This window comes from Danio rerio, chromosome 20 (genome assembly GCF_052040795.2).
Source record: "Danio rerio strain M-AB ecotype USA chromosome 20, GRCz13ab, whole genome shotgun sequence".
NCBI lineage: Eukaryota > Metazoa > Chordata > Actinopteri > Cypriniformes > Danionidae > Danio > Danio rerio.
Genome location: NC_141040.1, coordinates 41,626,622 through 41,649,068, shown reverse-complemented (window position 1 = coordinate 41,649,068; position 22,447 = coordinate 41,626,622). Strand labels below are relative to the sequence as shown.

Sequence of the window (22,447 nt, the reverse complement as noted above, 5' to 3'; positions counted from 1 at the left end):
GTACCCAACTTACTAACTATTAATAAACAGTTAATTAACAGTTTATTAACCTAGTAGTGTAGGTTAATGGTTTGTTAATACTGTGACCGTGTAATAGTTGTGACCGTGTGTAACTAGGTGTTACCAAAGTCATTGTATTATAAGTTTCAAAATTCAAATCATTCTCTTTAAGGTAATTGAACACACAGTCTGATTTTTCTTGTCAGAATTTTTTCCATGTTAAAAACATTACATAACTGAACCTCAGAGAACATTTAACGTTCTGCGAATGGTCAGTTTGAACTTCATGAGCAATACTTACAATTCCGATGTTCCCTGCCCATCCTTTCCTTTTCCATAGTAATTTTTCCCATACGAATCTTTGCTCACAGCCAACACAATTCCAACAATTGCAGCAGGGACACCTGAAAAACAACAAGATCTTCTAACTACTTTGTTCAGCGACTCCTTCATGGAAAATGCTCACCAAATTGAATCGTAGAACAAAGAAACATATAAACAAAACACATAGTGTGGTATTTACCCCATCCCACGATGCAAAACTTGAGGATGTATCTCCGAATGTATGTGTTGAAGACCTTGACCAGGGCAATGTACATGTGGATGGACTCTAAACCCATCCAGGTGAAGGAAGTGAGAAGGAAAAAGTGCAGAAACACAGCCACGGTCACACACAGCTCTTTAATTTCATAAGAGGCTAACCAGCCGTCCAGAAGAAACACCATGTTGAGGAAGAGCAGAGACGTGCTGAGATTCATCAAGATCTTGGAGGGATAATCTCGCCGCAGCTTCCTACAGATTTATGTCAAAGAAAACAATGAGCTTGCAATTATATTGGAGTGATTGCCATGTACAGCATTGTTTCAAAGTTTGAGGCTTGTATTTTGCAAGTATACTGTTTTAAAGGTTAACATTTTTATTTAATTAGCTTTTTTTAGGATTTAGTGATAATAGATATTCAAAAAGATTTTACTTTTAAAATATAACAAGCTTTACTTTCATTCTTTATCACATTAAGACTTACTTGTATTGTCAAGAAATGCATATTTTTATTCTGCATTTAAAAAAATATGAACCATTAAAAAAAAACTGGTAACAGGGTGTTTTATGGTAAACTAGTATGGCTCAAAGAATAAGGGTCCATGTAAAAAAAAAAAACAATCCAGGAATTGTGAGCGAGCAGAACTGATCAGAGTGTCAGAAATGCGATTCTTGGAAAGAAAAATAAAAAACATAGCTTGACCTTTTGACATAAGAGGTCATTGTAATATAAAAACCTCATTTAAGTTTCAAAATTTCTTTAAGGTAATTAGACACCCAGTCAGAAATACAAATATTTCTCTTAAAGGAAATTAAACACCCAGATTTACAGCTACAGATTTATGACAGAAAACAATGAGTCTGCAATTATAACGGTCCGTTTGCCATCTGCACTATTGTTCCAAAATTTGGGGCTTGTTGTATTTTGCATGTATATTATTTTAAATGTTAATATTTTTATTTAATTAGCTTTTTATCAGGATTCTGTGAAAATATATTTTTAAAAGGACAACATTTATTTAAAAAAAACAATTTAAAGTCTTAATTCCTTATCACATGAATACTTACTCGCAGAATCGAAATATAGATTTCTTTACAATACATCTTACAAATCACGACCATAAAAAATAGCAACAATGTGTTTTTTGTGGTAAATAACTATAGCTTAAAGAGTAAGGTTGTATGCTGAAAACACAATCTGGGAATCCTGAGTAAGCAGAACTGAAGAGTGTCAGAAAAGCGATTCTTGGAAAGCATTGAGCAAGACTTCAATGTGTTTTCCCCAGTGGGTTAGTAAGAGTAAGTTATTGTAATCAGTGCCGGCCCATCCAACAGGCAATACGGGTGGTCGCTGGGGTCCCCCCTTCATGAAGGGCCCCATGGACACCTCAACATATTTATTGTGACTGAATCTCAGTATACGTTCTTATCTGTTCTTGCGTTCTTATAAAACATTTCACTTTTTACTGAAGTACTTTTACAAACCATTTTGCTTCCACATCTTGCCAAGTACCGCTTAAATCCCCCTCGTGTCTTAAATCTCCCCCTGTGCTGACCCCTTTATTAAAAATGCATTAAAAGGTTACTTGTGGCTCATTTCCACTAAGTTGTACGATATGGGTCGGTAAGCTTTTATGGCAGTTTCCACTGTCAAAATGTACCTAAAAGCGAACTGTAACACTTTTTAGGTACCCTTTCCAAAGGGTACCTAGCACAACAAAAGGGTACCAAAAGGCAGAGCTAGATGTGCAGCTGAACGCTATTGGTTTACAGAGAAATCAGCGCCTACACAAGCTAGAAGAATGAAAGCAAAGGAAGAACCATTTTTAAATACACAGCCGAGACAATACATCGTAATACTATATACCTATAATAACGAGCCAAGGTCGCCTTGAGCTCAAACAAACTTTGTTGTCATCTTGATGAACAGCCACAAATACAAGAAGAACACACCCTGCCATGTGTCCTGTTGTTTTTGTTGTTGTTCTTGAGCTGATGATAATAATGTGTGTGTAATTATTAAAGTGCTTCTGATATCCGATCCATTCAGAAACGGACAAACGTGAGTGAAGCAAGAAAAAACAAAAGAACAAATGATACTTTCAGTAACCTTAAACATGAACAAACTGCTATGTTTAACTATCATGAACTCTGAATGACGGAATTAATTTATAACACAGGCTACATGTGCGGTGAAGATTAATGATACAGATGAGAGGTTTACACTGACTGTGGGCTATGTATTGCATGTTGTTTTTGAACCCAAAATAAGGACTAAATGTATACGGTGTGCAGTTTTTCTGTAATTGGTAACATATCTGAGACTGTAAGGGGCTGTATGTGTTCATATATGTTGCATTTATTTATTTATTTTACAAAATTGCAGAGGTTACAGTAGTTTTTGCTATTTATCATTGATCTGCAATCAATGTAATCAAATCATGTTACTAGAAAGGTTAGTAAAGAAAATTTCTACACAAGTATTTATGTGTATAATATAAAGCCTAAACTTTGTGAAAAGTGCTTCTCATATTTGAGAACGACCTGTACAGTTTTACTTTAGCATTTCCTCCGTGGAGAGAATGACATCAACTGAAACATTCTGTCGTACACCATTTCATTGGTACCCTTTTGTCAGTGGAAAAGCAAGCCTGATAAAGGTGACCCGTACCATACCACTCAGCGAAATGGGCCAGTGATGTCACCTATGACAGACAGATGGAGTAAACGGCAGAAGAGAAAACCCGCAAAATATGAAAAATAAATAATTTTAAGATTCTGAGGAGATTTTAAACTTAAATTGGCTTCTCAGACCTGGATCTGATCTCTTTGTTAAAGCTGATTAACAATTAATCTTGTGTAGATTATATATCTAATTTCATATCTAAGCCATGCACATTGAATTTTAAATGAAATTAACCCAAATATATAGTAGGTTATGAATGTGCAATGTGTTATTTAATGTACCTTTTACTAATATAATATTTATGTTTTTGTGATTAACGTATATCTATTTTTTAATACATCCAACATCCACTCTCAATTGCAATACTTTACAATGCATTGCAGTAGTACTTGTGAAATTGTTTGTGTAAATATGACAAAAAAGTTGAATATGTTACAGTTATGTTACAGTTACACATTTCAATACTGGAATAGTCTTTTTTGGGCTTTCTCCTCACTGTTTTTAGACAATTGGGCCCAATTTTTATAATCTCGCTTAGGGTGCCACAACTCTACAGGTCGGCACTGAATGTAATTAATAGATTTTTGTTTCCTAAAATTTTTTTGTCTGTTTTACTCAGAAAAATGCTGAAAGACACTCACTCAAAAGCGATGTACGTGAGCAGTGTTGCCGCTGAAAAAATGGCCGAGATCCCACAGCCGATGTAGGTAATAAAGGTAAGTACCCTGTTGTTCTTCTCATCTATCAACTCAGCAGCTCTAGAGACATCCTAAAACACAAAAGCAAGACTTATCTAATAATGCCGTTTATCAGACTGCTTTAGTAGTATTTATTACACACTCTCTGAATAGTTCATTCTCATTGGTCAGTCAGTAAGGTTTTGATATCCCTTGATAAAAGCTGATAACGCCAGCTCAAGTAATTGAAGTCAGCACTCTACACTTTACGTGAGATGAACTAATAAAATAATATTTTAAGTATTATTTAGAATTATTTATTCCTTTTTTTATTCAAACGAAGCTGCTGCACTCGTGTGTCTCTGTTAAAGTTACTAATTATCAAATTATGGAGTTTCTCTGATCTCTGTGACCACTTTTTGCACACTAAAATGTACTACAAATCTACTTTGACTATAAGATGACAAAAATGTAAGATTTTAAAACGATTTAATCTGAAATCAAAATATCATGTCCTCTGATTATTTATATGCTAAAAATCCATGTAAAAAAACAGTGTGTCTATCGTATTACTTATATGAGCATCTACAGTAGTTTTAACACTTAATAGTAACTTCTTTCATCATGGAAGCTTTGTGTTCATTGATATATGAATACAGCAGTATGACTCAAATTAATACTTTGCACTCATTAATAAGCTGTGTAGAAGTGTCTTGAAAAATATGTAGTAAAATATTATGTACTGTCATCATGGCAAAGATAAAATAAATCAGTTATTACAGATAAGTTATTAAAACTATTAAGTTTAGAAATGTGTTGAAGAAATCTGCTCTCTATTAAAAAGAAAACGGGGAAAAAAATAAACGGGGTGGGGGGGGGGGGGTAATAATTCAGGGGGGCTAATAATTCTGACTTCAAATTCTAACCCCACGCACGCACGCACGCACGCACGCACACGCACGCACACACACACACACACACACACACACACACAGATTTTGCACAATGTCATTAATAGTACATCTAACCAAATAAAAAAAATTTCCTGCTATATTATGACCACCTATGAATAAAAAAACATATTCCATAATATCATTAGTTATTTTTACTATAAATCACACAATTGCAATATAAAGTAGCACAAAATAAAACAAGTGCACATTTACCCTTACCGGAACATGAACATGAAGTAGAAATCATGTTTTGAAACTAGATGAAACAATTCTTTACAATGCAATCAACCTCAGGCAAGCAAAACATTCGCAAAGTATGCATACATTTGGATTCTTGAATAAAAGACAGATGTTATCTGTATAGTGCAGTTCACATGCTGTTATTTTTTTGTTTTGCTTGATGTCTACAATAAATTGCCATGGTAATTTGTTTGTTTTAGACTTACTGCTGTTACTCATACTATATACACTCACCGGCCACTTTATTAGGTACACCCGTCCTACTGCTCGTTAACGCAATTTTCTAATCAGCCAATGACATGGCAGCAACTCAATACATTTAGGCATGTGGACATGGTCAAGACGATCTGCTGCAGTTTAAACTGAGCATCAGAATGGGGAAGAAAGGTGATTTAAGTGACTTTGAACGTGGCACGATTGCTGGTGCCAGTAGGGCTAGTCTGAGTATTTCAAAAACTAAAGATCTACTGGGATTTTCACGCACAATCATTTAGTGTTTACAGAGAATAGTCAGAAAAAGAGAAAATATCCAGTGAGTAGCAGTTCTGTGGGCGTAAATGTCTTGTTGATGCCAGAGGTCAAAGAAAAATGGCCAGACTGGTTCCTCAAACTGAACTGGTACTGACTGGTAACTCAAATAACCACTTGTTACAACCGAGGTATGTAGAAGAGCATCTCTGAACACACAACATGTTGAATTTTGAGGTAGACGAGCTACAACAGCAGAAGACCACACCAGGTGCCACTCCTGTCACCTAAGAACAGGAAACTGAGGCTACAATTTGCATAGGCTCACCAAAATTGGACAATAGAATATTGAAAAAACGTTGCCTGGTCTGATGAGTCTCAAATTCTGCTGCGATATTCAGATGGTAGGGTCAGAATTTGGCATCATCTACATAAAAGCATGGATCCATGCTGCCTTGTATCAATGGTTCAGGCTAGTGGTGGTGGTGTAATGGTGTGGGGGATATTTTCTTGGCACACTTTGGGCCTATTTGTACCAATTGAGCATCGTGTTAACGCCCCAGCCTACCGGAGTATTGTTGCTGACCATGTCCATCCCACAGTGTACCCCTTCCTCTGATGGCTACTTCCAGCAGGATAACTCGCCATGTGATAAGGCACGAATCATCTCAGACTGGTTTCTTGAACATGACAATGAGTCCACTGTACTCAAATGGCCTCAACAGTCACCATATCTCAATCCAATAGAGCACCTTTGGGATGTGGTAGAACGGGAGATTTGAATCATGGATGTGCACCTATCAAATCTGCAGCAACTGCATGACCATATTGCATGACCATGACCAAATTGACATGCTATCATGTCAATATGAACCAAAATCTCGGTTCTGAAGTCCTGCAGTCCTGAAGGCAAAAGGGATCCAAACAGGATCCACCTTAGTAAGGTGAAACTAATAAAGTGCCCGTTGAGTGTAGATCTATTATAGAGATGATTTCACATTATTTCTGAAGTAAATGATCAAATGTGACTTATATTATAGGCCTACACAGTAAAGCTTATCCATGTTTATGTCTAACCCGTGTTTATTCCCATTATTGAAGTTTGGCCCGGTGCAACTTTTCCAGCAAAATAATGTATAAGTGTCTTGATAACTTCAGTTCTACACTATTTTATAGCGAAGCCCCTAAGTATTGACCCTGTCTGTTTCAGATATAGTTGACATATACCTTAAGACACACACTGACATTGCTTCAGCCTGGCATATTGACTTAACGCATGAAACCGCTGTTGGGTCATTCTGCTGCCAATCCCACAAATCTCACCATTAGGATGCCAAAGTGTGTGAGGTGATTACACAAGCAGACGGTCCTGTTGCTGTTGGAGTCTGAACCGACCTTGCAGCCGTCGCTATTCCAGCCCCCTGAGTAATCTAATGGAGACCAATAGATATTACATGATTACTGAAAGCCTGCATGCACAGCCTCCTATGGGCCTGTTTTAATGCTACATATATCATTTCTCTTTCTCTTACTTTGGAGGTTGAAATCCCAAAACACACACTGAGGATTCGGATCTTTCTGGAGAGACAGATACATTAAGATATATTAGATATAATAACTTTTGTAATTAGCGTGGACAAATCATTTATTGACGAAAATGTCTGCTTTAAAATTCCATTGAAGAGAAAGTCAAACTTGACCAAATGATTATTTACTATAATTAAAATGTACTGCTTTCTGTCAAAACTCTTCAGTTTAAACTTTGAAAGGTGATTTTTTTAACAGACCTTGACACTTTAACACATCCATATTTTGTGCAATACTGCATTTAACACTTTCTCTTCATATTCAATCACTGTGTAGTATTATATCAATACTTCATTAATTGTTTACAAATTTGTAATTATATTCTTATGCGTATAAAACTCACTATAATTGAAGCAATATTTTATCCTATTTATTTTCATTTTTGAACTTTAATGATTGCACTAATTTCGCTGTACTAAGTACAGCTTACTACAGAGATTATTTAATATTGATAGAACTGTGCACAATCTGAAAAATAAAGGTATCAGAACACACCAAACAGGTTTTTTGTACAGTTTTTAAATGCTTTACATTTTTAAAGAACATTTTTCTTTATAAAATACATTTTGTGGAATGAAAAGATGCCCTATTGGTGATCATCATGGAACCATCAAGCTAAATAAAGAATCTGTACCTTTACTGACAGAATATGAATACCTGATACTCCAAATGTGCAATCTCTATCCTGACAGGATCCTGCAGGTTTTTGATGGTGAAGTTGCCAACACTGCTGGCCACCACATAGCTGTTTAACGTCAAGCCATTGTTTTGATGATCCTATAAAGAAATTAAACAGTGTCAAGACAAACCCACTTGTGTTTTAGGTTGAGTAAGACACATGTAAAATGATTCCTCAATCTTTTTGTTTTGTATAAATCTGTCATTTTTGTAAGTGTGGGCAGATGATATCACTTTTGTTAGCGGTATAAAAAATTGTGTTTTTGGGTAAAGAACATATAATTAGATACATATGTTAATCAAATTAATGACACACCATTCAAAAGTCTGGAAGATGGAAACTTTTTTTCTATTATTAATGAAAAATACTGTAGCAATTTGTTTTTTTTTTTGATGAGCAGAGGTGATCTTATATGTTTTATATATATATATATATATATATATATATATATATATATATATATATGTGGACTTAAAAGGGGTTTACGATGTGGTCACATATTGATTGGTCAGTTTCACAGGTCATGTCTATGCCCACACGAAATCTGCGCATGCAGAATTCAGTAGCTTTCTGAAGATTTTTAGCCCATCATTGATTCTGTTTATTTACTTGAGTAAATGTGTGTAAATGTATATTTATTAGCTTTTAAATTAATTTCAGTATAATTATTGACTAATATTAAAATGTTCATATAATTTATTTACAACAGAGTTTGTAGAGTAATATTTTCTGCATTTTAGTAGATATATTAAGAGAGACTTGCTTTGTTTACCAAATGTAGTGGATCTAATTGGATTTGCAGTGTAAACATTAAAAAAAAGTTATTATTTTATTAATTTTTTTATTTAAAATATTAAGTTTTTAGTTATGATACTCCCAAAATCATTTCACACAAATCCGCAGATTTTTTAACAAAATTCTTAGCAGAAATAGCAAAAAATGTCCACAGATCCTGTCTGGCCCTAGTCAGCCTCAGTTGGTCACAAGGCTTTGGTCACATAGTCAAGAAAGATGGAAAATATGCTGTAAACTTTGCTCTGTCTCTTTTTCTCCAGCTGTCTCTCTCTCCCACTTTATTTTACATTTAAGCTGGGTAGACTTTATATCATATGTTTTTATCATTTAAGGTTTAATCATTTTATACAGTTATTTTGTAAGCTATTGTCATATTTTTTTTTCTTTTTCAAGTATTTGTGAATTACTTTAGATTAAACATCAACCCTTAAATGCACCATATTGCAATACAACACAATCACATAATATCAACGCTCTCCCACATTTTTAGCTATTAATACTGCCCTCATTTCCGTATTTGGTATAAGATTGCAGTTGGATGGTTTGACAAGAAATGTACAGTTTTTCACCATTATACTGATAACTTTTTAGTCATTCGGCTGAACTGAAGTTCGAGCCGCTGTAGTTAAAATCCCATTCTGACAGGGCCAAAAATCAAGCTTGATTAAAAGCCATTGCCCCAAAGTAAATGCTGCATTATATGCAACAATATTGGATTAAAATGATTGAAGCAAACATAAATGTTTAAATACAAAAGGGCTAACAAAGGAATGAGGAGGAGGAGATAAATTGGTAACACTTTACAATAACAGTACATGAATAATGTGTTAATATGTAAATAACATTACTTTATTATGAATTAATGATGAGTTAAGGCATGCGCTAATCATGAACTAACCTTAACTACATCATGAGTCACAAGAGTGCATGTGTGAATAACGGTTACCTTTGTTGCTTGTTGGTACATGTTGCTAATTACTGTATTAATAAACATTTACGTTTAAGCTAAATGTAACCAACATGAACTCATGAGTTGTTAATGTATAATTATGTCATGACTTTACTTGGAGGGGCACATCACTATTAACTCATCCTTAACTACATGTGAACTCCTGTTATTCAGTGTAAACGCACTAGGCGAACATGCAGAAGGAGTCCATGAGTAGTTAAGAATGGATTAATGCTGATGTGCACCTCCAAGTAAAGTCATGATATAAATATACATTAACATATCATGAGTTCATGTTGGTTAAATTAAGCATAAACTAATGTGGTAATTAATGCATTAATTAACAAACAATCATGTACTAACAAGTAATTACGGTAGCTGTTACTCACATCTGAACTCATGTGCCTCCTGTTGTAAATATAGGTCGTTCATGATTTGCTCATCCATTAACTTATCATTAGTTCATCCTTAAGTAATGTTTAGTTTACATATTAACAAATCATTATTCATGTACTGTTATTATAAAGTGTTACCGATAAATTATTACTATGGCAAATAACAAGGGTAACCATAGTGATAAATGAGTTGTGGCACACTGAGAACAGGGATGCAAAGCACAACACAAAGGGCAGTATGTTTACATAGGCAGTATGTTTACATGGACAACAATATTCCGATACTACCACAAGACTATGAATAATATTAAGACTGATCAAGAATCCATCACGTAAACACTGATCCCTGATAACTTTAATCCAGCTTAAGTCATACTAGAAGTAAACAAAAAAGTTTTTAAGAGTTTTCCTATTTTAGATGCATTACTGAACTGCAGTGTAGAAATCGACGCACATTAATCAAGAAAATGCAGCGCGTTTTTTAAAAACGTGTTTGCGTTGTCGATTTGCAGCACGTGTGCTGTCAAACTGATAACCATCTTTTCTCAATTTGCTGGCATTTTTTGTAATTGCACGTGTTTTCTTAAATTGCAGCACGTTAAGCTTTCTTGGCCACCCTATGTGTAGGACTTTTCAACGAATTTTACAACAGGATGTAACATCCAAAACTTGAAATGGTACCATAACAAACTGCATGTTGATGGGTAACAAGCACTGTAAACATAAGTTTATTAAGTGTACTTATTTGAATTGTACACACTCAATACATCAATAATTAATTTCATTCATTCATTAATTCATTTTCTTTTCGTCTTAGTCCCTTTATTAATCTGGGGTCACCACAGCGGAATGAACCGCCAACTTATTCAGCACGTTTTTTTCTAGAGATGGGTTTCCAGCCGCAACCCATCTCTAGAAAACATCCACACCCACTCAATCACACTCATACACTACGGACAATTTAGTCGACCCAATTCACCTGTACCGCATGTCTTTAGACTGTGGGGGACACCTGGCACCCGGAGGAAAAATTTATTAACTTAATTCAATTAAGTAATTTTAACTTCGTTGTATTACGTGTTCATTTCTTACTAATATATTAAAATATTCCTTACTTATACTGAGCGTCATTTACTTAGTCCATTTAAGTTTTGTTGACTTAAATGGATCTGTAATGCGAGTTAGTAGAGTTTTACAATTATATTTATACAGAAACCTTTGTAAATTTCAACATATCACAACATTAAACTCTAAATCATGTCTCCCTATGTTAATCATGTTAAAAATACACAATAATTAATTTTTTTACATTTACTTTTAAGTCAAAGCATGGTTAGGTTAAATCATTCCGTTTAAGTTCAGTCTAATACGATCAAATTTAGAGTTCAAGTAACGTACAATGAACTTACTAAGGAACTCATTTCATTTAATCAGTTGCACTGTTCGATTTTGAAGTGTGTGGACATAAATATGTGCCATTAATTGAACTATGTACTACAATATGTAAAAGCAAGCCATGTAAACAACCTTTATTCTAATATTGTCTTATACAAAATAAGGTAAATAGATTACTAAAGCCCATGTAAACATATAGCCTGTGTTAACATAATTTTAATGTTGAGTACATTCTGGGAAGTTAGTTTATTCAGTACTAACAGAAAACATCCAGAGATTAATTAACATACCATCACTGATCCAAAGTGCTATTGACGAAAAATATCAGTCAGAGCTGTCAATTTGATTTTGTTCTTCGACCCCCCATACAGCCATTTTAAGTAAATTAACCACAAAATATAAGAAATTAGTAATTAGAGAGAGAGAGAGAAAAATTATGTTCACCTGAAAGAGCCCCGTCCTGCCGAAGAACATAAAGTTGATTCTGGACACTTTCTCAATTTGTGAAAGACTCAGGTTTTGCAGCAGTGTTGGAGGCAGAGTGACCACAGCCAATGCATTATGTGCCTCCGAGTCAAAATCAATCTGTGGAGAATACAATACTTGATGTCATAATAATATTTGTCAAAAAAGTTAAATAAACGAACATGCATGGAATGTGGGAGCAGTTCATGAGTAACAAACATAGCGATGTACTCTGTTTCTGTAACAACGATAACATCTCTTTGGTGTATTTTCCAAGCTATAAGAGCTACACAGACATAAATAATAAGGGAGAGGAGAGTTGACTGCAACTAAAGAACTAAATGTGCCCTCTGCCAGAATCAATCAAAAGGCCTCAAGGTAAAAAAAAAAAACAAATAGATTGAAAAAGCATCTGGCTGCAAAAATTATTATGTTTCCCTGGAGAAATAATAAGAAAAGACTTCCCAAAAAACCTTCAGGTGATAATCAAACTGTTGTTGTGCTTGCATATTTTATATTTATTAGTCCCTTTTTTTATCAGGGGTCACCACATTGGAATGAACCGTCAACTTATCCAGCATATGTTTTACGCAGTGGATGTCCTTCTATCCACAACCCAATACTGGGAAATACCCATACACTCACATTCACACACATGCACTATTTAGCTTATTCAGTTTAACTATACTGCATGTCTTTGAAATGCTTGATGATTGTTTTTTTTTCATGATTGATTTAAACTTCTAAATACATACAAAAACATCGGAAAATACAACAATTTAGTGTTGAGATCATATTTAAAATACAGAAAATACACTTTTAAACATATACATTATCCCAATAGTAACTGAGGATAGAGAAAATGTGTCATTTTCTGAGTCACTCTCAGACTCTACAATGTTTCTTTTTCCTCCCACAGACTTTCCAGGAACTGCTGGCTCTTAATCAATGGGTGGGCACGGTCCATACCTGTCACCTCTCATTACACTGCTTTAATTGCTGAAAATCACTTTAAAACTTTACATCTAAAATATTTTAGCAGCAAAAAGACAGCTAAAATGCTTGGGCAGCCCACTTAAGGAAGTCTTAAGTAACATTTATCCCTAATGCATATTCAAAAATGAACCAAAAATGCACAAAATTAAGCAGGAACGCACTCACAAATGTGCGTGAGAGGCATTTACCTGAGGGTCTGTTGTGTTAGTGGCTATAAAGGCACTTAAAGTGCTGCCGTTAAAATTGGTTGTGTCGAGGGCAGAAACTCCAACAACCAGATTTTTGGACGAGATGGTCAGTGAGGGTCCGTCAAACTCAATCTTCTGCACCAGTTCATCCACTGCTTTGAGAGCTCTGTACCAAGACATATGATGATTATATTTTTAATCAGTTAAAATATTGAAAACCTTTTGTTTGAAAATACAAGACTAAGCATTTGGATTAATATGATACAGACATTTCAGAGAGAGTCGGATAATATAATATAATATAATATAATATAATATAATATAATATAATATAATATAATATAATATAATAAGAATATAATATAAGAAGGACCCTAAAGGAGCCAGGAAGTAGCAACAAGTTGTTGTCTTAAATGGATAGGTCACTCAAAACGGAAAGTTCTGCCATCGTTTACTCAACATTTACTTGTTTAAAATCTCTATAAGTTTCTTTATTTTGTTAAATTAACCTGTAACCATTGACTCACATATAGGAAAAACAAATTCTATGGACATCAATGGTTACAGATTTCCTGCTTTGTTCAAAATATTTTCTTTTTTGCTCAACAGAAAAGTGTCGAACAGGTTTGAAAGAATTAAAGGATGAGTAAATGATGACAGAATATTCAGTTTAGTGTGAACTATGCCTGTAACGAGGGATTTGCTGAAACATTAATTGAAACAACTCATTTATTAGGCTGAAATGAAGCAAGTGAGCCTTATGAATGGCTAATTAAATAATTGCCTCAGTCAGTTTGTTAAAAATATATATTAATTGAGAAATGAAACACTAGTGATGTGACATTGTGTGCGGACGTTTCGAAGCATGTATCAAAAAAATCTCGCTGTGAAGCAGTATACCGGTGCTTAATTTGTTTTGCCAGAATCACGTGATCAGTGACGTCTGAAGCATAATTTTCGCCTATACCCATGTGACTGCTTCGAATTTTGATTCGAAGGTTTAAACACCCTTATGGGTTAGTAAAGTATATACTGTAACAATAGATTAGGAGTCAATTACATACATTTCTGCTGTTTCAAAGCACTGCATCGGTCCCACGCACCAGTAATTTAACTAAAATACAACAGTAATTTATAGTAAAAAGCTATGTGGGTGTATTAGGGTATTATTTACAACAGTTTTTTTTTTTAAAAGGCCACTGCATATTGTGGTATAGTATTTCGGATGTCAGCTGGCAAGTGCAGAGCAAAAAGCCTCACTCCCATAGCCTCCTCTTCCACAGAGATCGCATTTTGAACACCTTGGATTTTACTACAGTTATTGGTACTGTAATGTAACATACCTTATATGTTAAAAAACTACAGTAATTGAGTAATTTGTTTATATTACTATTGTTGTATTACTACATGAATGAGTTGGTCAGATGTGAACGTTTGACATTTTTGCAACACAGTGCTTTCCCACACTTTAACCAGCAGAGGTTCTCATCGAGCTCTGATTTGGAAAGCTTTGAGTAGCAAACATTTTTTAATACAATTGAGTTGAACGGTCCACTGGTTCAGAAAGCTTCATTTCCCTATATCACTATGAAACACTCTGAAATGCACAAAGGTTCACCTCCGACTTTCTTCTGAATTTTTTTTAGAACTACTAAATTATAATTGAAAATCTTTGGTAGTAAGCCTTAACAACAACATCCAAGTAATATAATAATTTTCTAATGTGATAAGCACTTGTTTTAAACTGAGACCAACAAGCTTTCAAAGAGTGAAATAAAAAATATGATAAACCAAAATAAACCAGCAAGCCAAATAAACATCTAAAACCAAAATTAAAAGAATAATTGGACAGACCTTTTTGTTTTTATGGCTCTTTTTAGACCAGGGGTGACCAACCACATTCCTGAAGATCTACTTCCTGCAGATTTCAGCTCCAACCCTGATCAAACACACCTGCCTGTAATTATCAAGTACTGTTTAAGTCCTAATTAATTAGTTATGTGTTTGTTTAGATGTGTTTGATCACGGTTTGAGCTAAAATCTGCAGGATGGTTAAGCTCTAGGAACAGGGTTGAGCACCCCAGCTTTAGATATTCTATTGACTTTTTTCAACTAACTCTCATGAGTGTTTAGTACATTTATAGGGTTAGAAGAATTTACTGATGTACTTGCATCAGTTGAATGGCCATTGTGAGTCCATAAAAAAGTCAATATCTGAAGCAGACCATCAAAATAAAGGTTCTTAAATATTTTGCATAGATGTTAATAAGAAATCCAAGGCTTACTTCTACACCAGAGCCCTTTCCATTACCCCTCTTTTTGCACGTTCATGTAAAGGGGTGTCCAAATTCTCTTTAGCTTGAAGGCGTGAGGCTAAAGGGAAAGTCTAAATAGCCTTTGAAACTGAGATTTTTTAAGACCACACTTGAAACCAAAAATTCCATAGAATACACCATCTACAAAGGCAAGTCCTGCAAATTCAAACATACGTCTCTGAGGCATCCTTTTGAGCATCCTCTGAGCTGACCATGACATTAGAAATGATGGTGACCACAGTGCTGGCCAGGGTGGCGTTGATTTTGGCTATGTTCACCAACTCCATCACCTTGGTAACAACCTGTGTCAGTTCCTCCTTGGACAGCCCATTATTGCTGATATCGGCAAGCTGCACAGCCACATCCATCGCATTCTCTGTTGGAATTAAGCTAAGCATTAAAAAAGTCAGTTTTGATTTCAGAGCAATGTGTAAAATGTGTATTTAGATCCAACCTTGTGAAACCGTAATGCTGGTTATATTAGTGCAGTTTCCACGGTCAGGCAGGGCCCAAAATGATGTATAATTATCCCGGTTAATCATGCTTAGGAGAGGAAAAAAACAAATATAAAATATTGAACTGATTACTGGAGCACAGATGTTAAAACATAACTGAATTCAATGCTTCAATTAGTAGTCCATTCCCATTTGCATTTAGATCGGAAGATGTCAACAATTACTCACCAAGTTCTGGATGCGTTTCGATCTTTGTAAGGGAAACAGGGGACATACTGAGTGACTGTGGGTCTGCTCTCTGGCCATCTATAGTGGACTGGGAACTCATCTGCCTGACAATTTTCTGAGAAAAAGCAGAAACAGCATTTTGTTGTTGACCCATTGAGACATTTTAGCACTTATAGTTTGATTATTTAGGCTACAACTCCTTAACTGTCAACCCCTGTTTTTTAAATTCAGACTTGAACAAGATGTACTGTATGATATAGTATATATTCATATGATATATTTAAGTTTGTTAAGATGAGTTCAAGTTTTTCATTCATTAATTTTCTTTCGGCTTAGTCCTTTTATTAATCAGGGGTCACCACAGTGGAATGAACCACCAATTTATCCAGTATATGTTTTACAAAGTGGATAAAGTTTCAGGAAAAACTCAGTACTGGGAAACATCCATACAAACTCATTCACACACACATACACTATGGCCAATTTAGTTTATTCAATTCTCCTATAGCACATGTCTTTGGACTGAGGAGGAAACAGGAGCACCCAGAGGAAACTCACATGAACAAGGGAAGGATATTATAACTTCATACAGCCGGGACTCAAACCAATGACCTTCTTGCTGTTGGGTGACAGTTCCAACCACTCAGCCACCGTGCCACCCTGAGTTCAGGTTTATAGTTTGTTCAATTTAAAAAATCTGTTTTATATTAGGCACAAAAAATAGCTCCACTCAAGGCCTTACTGACAGAACTTTGCACACTTAGTTAATTTAAATGCCATATTTACTAAACAGGGAAACATGCAAAAGGAATAAAGATACAGAAAATATAAAAACAAAACAGTCCCTCCTTTGGTTAAGACATGTCTTTGACTCATATAAAAGAAATACACTGACTAAAGCGAACCGTAGTAGTTGTTTTTGGATTATTTATTTAAATCCCCTCTTTTTATTAACTTTTCAAGTCAGTGAAACTCCAACAAATGCACACGCAATAACAGTACTGAAATCTGGAGCTTATCTGACAAAATAATTCATGATATTGGTCCAAAAACTAGTACACCCAAATTTATATGTTATAGAAAAATATTAAATTCAAATTTTAAAAAGAGAAAAAAAGCAAAAAAAAAAAAATAATAATAAATTGAAAAATTGAAAAATTTTGTTGAAATTTTGTAGGTTGTCATTTATTTTTGCAATATTTTGCTTAAATTTATTGTATTATGTTTCAATTTCTAAATATGTTTGGTGACTAAAATAACATTTTAATCAACATCTGTTTCACAAATCTGTTTTGTTTAAATTCACTACAATCTATTGCCTATATTCACTGAGGAATGGATAAAAATATGCATTTTCAAAAAAGAGAAATGCATAACTCAATTATGAGCATAGCTCAATTATGCTGAGCACTGTATATCTCATCTTAAATGACTTCAAAATGCACTTATAGGTATCAAGACAAATACAACATTACCTATATTTAAGAAGAGCTCAGTAATATTAATTTGTATTAATTCATATTAATTAAAGCACTAAAAATATCACGTTTTTAAACAATATCCAAGCAAAAAAACTCAGTATTTATGGTTACTGAATTGTCACTGTAAAGCATGCCATACCCATTAAGTTCACGGTAACACTGTCTAAAGTCAAGCCATTTCCAATAGCAGGGGCACTTCTCAGCATGCTCTCAATCTCCACCTCTGCCAGATTCACATCAGTGGTATTCTTATACACCAGAAGCGCCAAGTAGGTTTGTCTGTGAAAAATGCAATATCACATCAACAACAAATCTGTTTCGATAGATTAGCAAAAAAAAAAAAAATATATATATATATATATGCATAAAAATAGGCAGTAACACTTTATTTTGATGGTCCATTTGTTGAATTTAAGTTGCCAGCTTAAATTGTTGAAATTAAGTTCTTGAGTTTAACATGCCAACGAATTCTCATTAGATTACAAGTAGACTGTCAGGTTGGGGTTAGGGATAAGGGTTAGTGTAAGCTGACGTGTACTTGCAAAGTTTCTTATAGTCAGTTAAACATCTGTTGAAGGAGCAGTATCAACAGATATTAAGCAGACAATCTAACACTCAACTGGACCAATTAAATAAAGTGTTACCAATTAGCCTAATGGAATATTTTTTTAATAAAAATATAAATAAGCAGTCTGAAATGTTTTACCGTGTGGTTGTGATCCTTGAGAGAACAGTGATAAGCTGAAGACTAAAAACTCAAATGGTAAAAGTCATTAGTTAAAGAAAAAATGAATGTTTACTGATATAATTTGATTTTAAAAAGAACCATACCTGATGCCATCAACATAAACTCTATACATCCAGTTCTGAAATGTCTGATTGAGCTGTAAAACATCAAAAAACATGTGTATAATAATTTAAGTGTAAAATAAAAGTCTATAATAATTTTCAGTAGCTTTGTAACAGCAATTTAAAATGCATTTAACAGTAAAAGAAAACAAATATATAAGAAAAGTGTAAAAATATACCCATTGAGATATTATCGCCGTAGCATCTCTATCTGGAGTTTGTTCATCAGTAACCACAAGGGTTGATCTGTAGAAAATATCCTCTGTAATAGTAGACAAAGAAATTTTTAGTTGCACGTCAAAAAAGGTATTTAATTCACTTGCTTTATTTCTGTGATGCATAGCAGTAGTCTATGTCTTGGTAATTACCAAACAGATCTTAAAATCAGTCTGCTAAATCAAATCAACCCAAAGTCTTACATAAACAAGTTCAGTATAGAGGATTTGCCATTAATGACATTCTTGGTACATGAAGCAATGCATTTTGAGAGCTACTGCTATGCTGCACTTCTACCACAAGATGGCTCTCATGTATCTTGAGTTGTTAGTGCTGGACTACTTTATGATGCAGTACTACACCATGCCAAGGCTTTCTTAGGAGACTCCAGATATAATAACATTTCAAAAACTGACTTCACAAATTGAAAATATGAGACAGCTTCTTAAGATAGCACACTGTACTTTCAATCCACACAAGGATTCTCTCGTAAAATTGTCAGAGAGCAAATCCTTCTTGAAGTAAAACTAAAATGGTCAAGGTGAAATAAATGATTAAATATGGCAGTCTCCTAAGAAGGAAGAATGATATAAATCTGGATAATTTCAAGAGAGCTATGCACTCGATCTGAGTGAGTAAATCAGTACATTAAGAGGGCTGAAAATCAATGATTGTCAGAACTGGCTATGGTTAATATACTCTAGTAAATCGAATAGAATTTTAATCTGCACAGCAAGAAGACCCCAATTTTTCCCCACAATTGGGTAACCATCATTCTACGATTCGTTCACTTGCTCAGAAAGTCAGGATTCAGTAATAAAAGAAACTATTTCTCTTTCTAAGGTCTAGATCGTTATTGGAAAACATACTGTTCCCGGCTGAAAGTCCACACAGACATGTAATATGAAAGGGAGCTTTACATGGACATGGGGCCAGTTCATGAGGGTCTGTAGTGGTCCCATTGGTGGCACCAGCGTGCACCGAGCCAAAACTTGGGAGGACTCCATTGGCTGGGGTGGCGGCTGTGCCGTTTGTTGGGACAAAAGGCTGGTCGTCAATAGCTGGAGTCGGATGCGTCTTGGTATCTGTGGTGGCGGGTTGAACAACGAGCACATTGTGGCTGTGGCTGGAGGGGTTTGCTGATTCATTCTTGGCCCAAAATGGCCACTTTGTTGTTGAAGAGTGGACATGTTTAGCGTCCAGCAGGTCTTCACTGTAGCCGCTTGAGATGTGTATTGATTTGGATGGTTGAAAGACTGAAATGGAGGCAGTCCATTCAAGTACTGAAGGCATGCTGCTTATAGAGGTGTGAAATTGATGAAGAGGAGTGTTTGGTGGTGTATGAGATGACAAATCTGCATAATTCATAGTTATTTGCAAATGAGGTTGAGTGTGGAATGGTTCAATTGTGTGCATATTTGTTTTAAACGATTCATAGTCTTGAATAGTGTTCGAAATCAGCTTTTTCTTAAATGACTTAGAGACATCTGGGATGTTCAGAGTTGTTTTTAAGGGCCATGTGGTAGGGGTGGCTTCAATGTATTTGTGGGTTGTACTGCTGATTCGAGTGTAAGCACTAGAAATAATAAATCTATCATGGTAAACCTTCTCTTTAGAGCGAGAAGGAAAGACATTGCCTGGTTCTATGAAGTTAGAAATGTCCATTGTCTCTGACTGATATCTGAATTTGGTTTCATAAGGCGAGGCCTCATCTGGTCTATGGTTTCTTATTGAATTGAGGAAATGTGAGGGAAATATTTCAATTGATGAAATTTGGGAACTTTCCCTGTCAGCTGTGGTGTTGGCTGACCATGTCGATATGACCATGCCACGTACAGAGTCCAAAATGTTGAGGGAGGGCAAACTGGGAGATATATCAATCCTCTCCGCTTTAGTTTGGGCATCTGAATTAACGGGCCAAGACTGAGAGCCTCTCTGTTCATCTGTCAGGGCCACCGCAGAACTGTTTGGTAATTCTGAACTAGCATTGACAGAAATATGAGGCATATGTGACAAGTCCCTCAGATCGACCTCAGAAGGATTAACATCGCCTTGCCTGCTTAAGCCTCTGAAAAGGGTCTCTGGCAATCTGTGTATAAGCGACGGCTCCAGCGCCAGAGGTGACTCTGATTTGGACCAGCTGCCGTCTACTGACGTAGAAATGCCACCTGCGATGCTCGGATACAAAGTGAAAACCCTAGAATTTGGGAACTGGCTGGAGTGAACGACTTGAGGGTTTTCAGAGAGGATAAACTGATTGTTCGTTGAGGGTAAAACAAGGTCAGTGTTGTTTTTGGGATCTGAGATAAAGAGAATTTGGGCTGAGCCAGGTGTCAGAGATGGGAAAACATCAGTGTGCGGCAAGGAAGACAACGGACTGGGTCTGATGGCCTGTGTCATTAAGAAGTCACTTTGAACCCCTTCAGTAGGCATTGAACTCTGAGGCTCAATAAGAGTGGCAGCGCTGTGGGTTGAATCCATAAGCAGTTCAGCCACTGGCTCGACACTATGAGAGGGGGAGAGAGAGGAGATAACAAGTGTCTCTGTTGTGAGGGTATAGCTGCCTTGAGGAGTGAGAGGGCTCGCTGCCAAAGGCTCTATGAGTAAAATAGTTTGATTGGGGAGATAGTCGAAAGAGCTCTGTTGGGAGGCTGATGAAAAAAGAAAAGGGGTGGTATCGGTTAGACTATAATCAGTTTCTGACAAGTTTGTCCTGCCGTAACCTTTTGTTGAAGATTCCATCTTGCCATGTGTAACCATTGTGGACTTTTTCTGATCATGTTGCACATCTTTAACTGTGTCCTTGGTGGCAGTTTCCTTCGACAGGCCCCAGGCCACGGTGCTTGTTAGCTTTATATCCACAAGGTGTGTGGGCGACCACTCTTGTGGTGCTGCTGTTTGGCCAGGGAGACTCTTGAGCTCAGACTGGATCATTTGAACACCTGTTACTCCCGGACTCATTGAGGAAGAAGGGATAAGTGTCCAGCTGCTGTCTGTCTCCAGCCGTTCTGAGACCTGTGCCAACTCTGACATAGCCCAAGGTAAACTAAGGTCTGAGTGACTTTCTAAATGTTTCTGTTTGCTAACAGCCTGTCTCACCGGTGCAAAACTTGTAGTGTTGACAGTAGGCACACTTTCTATTTCTAGGAAAGACATGTTGTGGGGGGTGGCAGGGGCCAAGCTTTCATCCAGGGAGTAGGTGGAATCAAAGTCAAACAGGCTGAAGACATCATCATCCAAGTCGATGTCATAAAAAAACGCCTCTGGTCCAAAACCAGATGGGTAATCGAGTATCTCTGTGAGGTTTTTGTCACTGTCACTCACAACCACTTGGGGAGCTATTGGCTTATTCTTACGATTACTGAGTGACGCCACCTGGAAAGACTCAAAGTCTTCAGTCTGATTGTGAGCGTCTGGTTGCCATGGAGGCTTCACCTGGGAATAGGCAGGCCTCATGCTTGTAGAGTCTGTTTTCTTGGCAACAGAGGTCATTGTGGATGTTTTCAGCCAGTGGGATTCATTCGTCATGCTTATTGTCGGTTGGGAAGGCGGCTTGGTCAGATGGATGACGGGACGTTTGTGTGGCCGAGTGACGGCAGCTTCTACTTTCTTCCTCACGGGCCAGATGAGGGGTGTGGAGATGTAGCCGAGTGACGTTTTGGGGCCCCGGGGTGCAGGAGCAACAAGAGGCCTAGCGGGGGGAGAGCTAGTGGATGGAGTCTCAGCGTGAGGAGTAAACCGCAGTAGTGACCACAAAAATGCAGCCCTCTCTTTTTCTGCTCCGGCTCAAGTATTTAGCAGAGGATCCCAGATTTGGTAAAAATGAAGAGGTCAGAGCAGGCTATTATTTATCTTTGCAGATATAAAAAATGAAGAGGTCAGAGCAGGCT

General features: G+C 36.1%; 1 protein-coding gene across 46 annotated transcripts in view; it reads right to left on the bottom strand.

Annotated features, from left to right (window-relative positions):
• Positions 1 to 22,447, bottom strand: part of adgrg6 (adhesion G protein-coupled receptor G6) — an 87,095-nt gene that overhangs the window by 16,705 nt on the left and 47,943 nt on the right. For 35 of the 46 annotated variants that reach the window (XM_087297320.1, XM_087297312.1, XM_087297314.1 and 32 more), the window contains 15 exon segments: positions 18,521 to 18,603; positions 18,324 to 18,376; positions 18,199 to 18,240; positions 17,632 to 17,771; positions 16,012 to 16,126; positions 15,783 to 15,871; positions 15,503 to 15,704; positions 13,014 to 13,179; positions 11,809 to 11,949; positions 7,809 to 7,928; positions 7,097 to 7,142; positions 6,888 to 6,994; positions 3,868 to 3,995; positions 524 to 792; positions 302 to 404 (listed from right to left, as the gene is read on the bottom strand). In XM_087297320.1, coding sequence (XP_087153446.1) covers positions 302 to 404; positions 524 to 792; positions 3,868 to 3,995; positions 6,888 to 6,994; positions 7,097 to 7,142; positions 7,809 to 7,928; positions 11,809 to 11,949; positions 13,014 to 13,179; positions 15,503 to 15,704; positions 15,783 to 15,871; positions 16,012 to 16,126; positions 17,632 to 17,771; positions 18,199 to 18,240; positions 18,324 to 18,376; positions 18,521 to 18,603 — 1,804 coding nt within the window. 46 annotated transcript variants of the gene reach the window in all.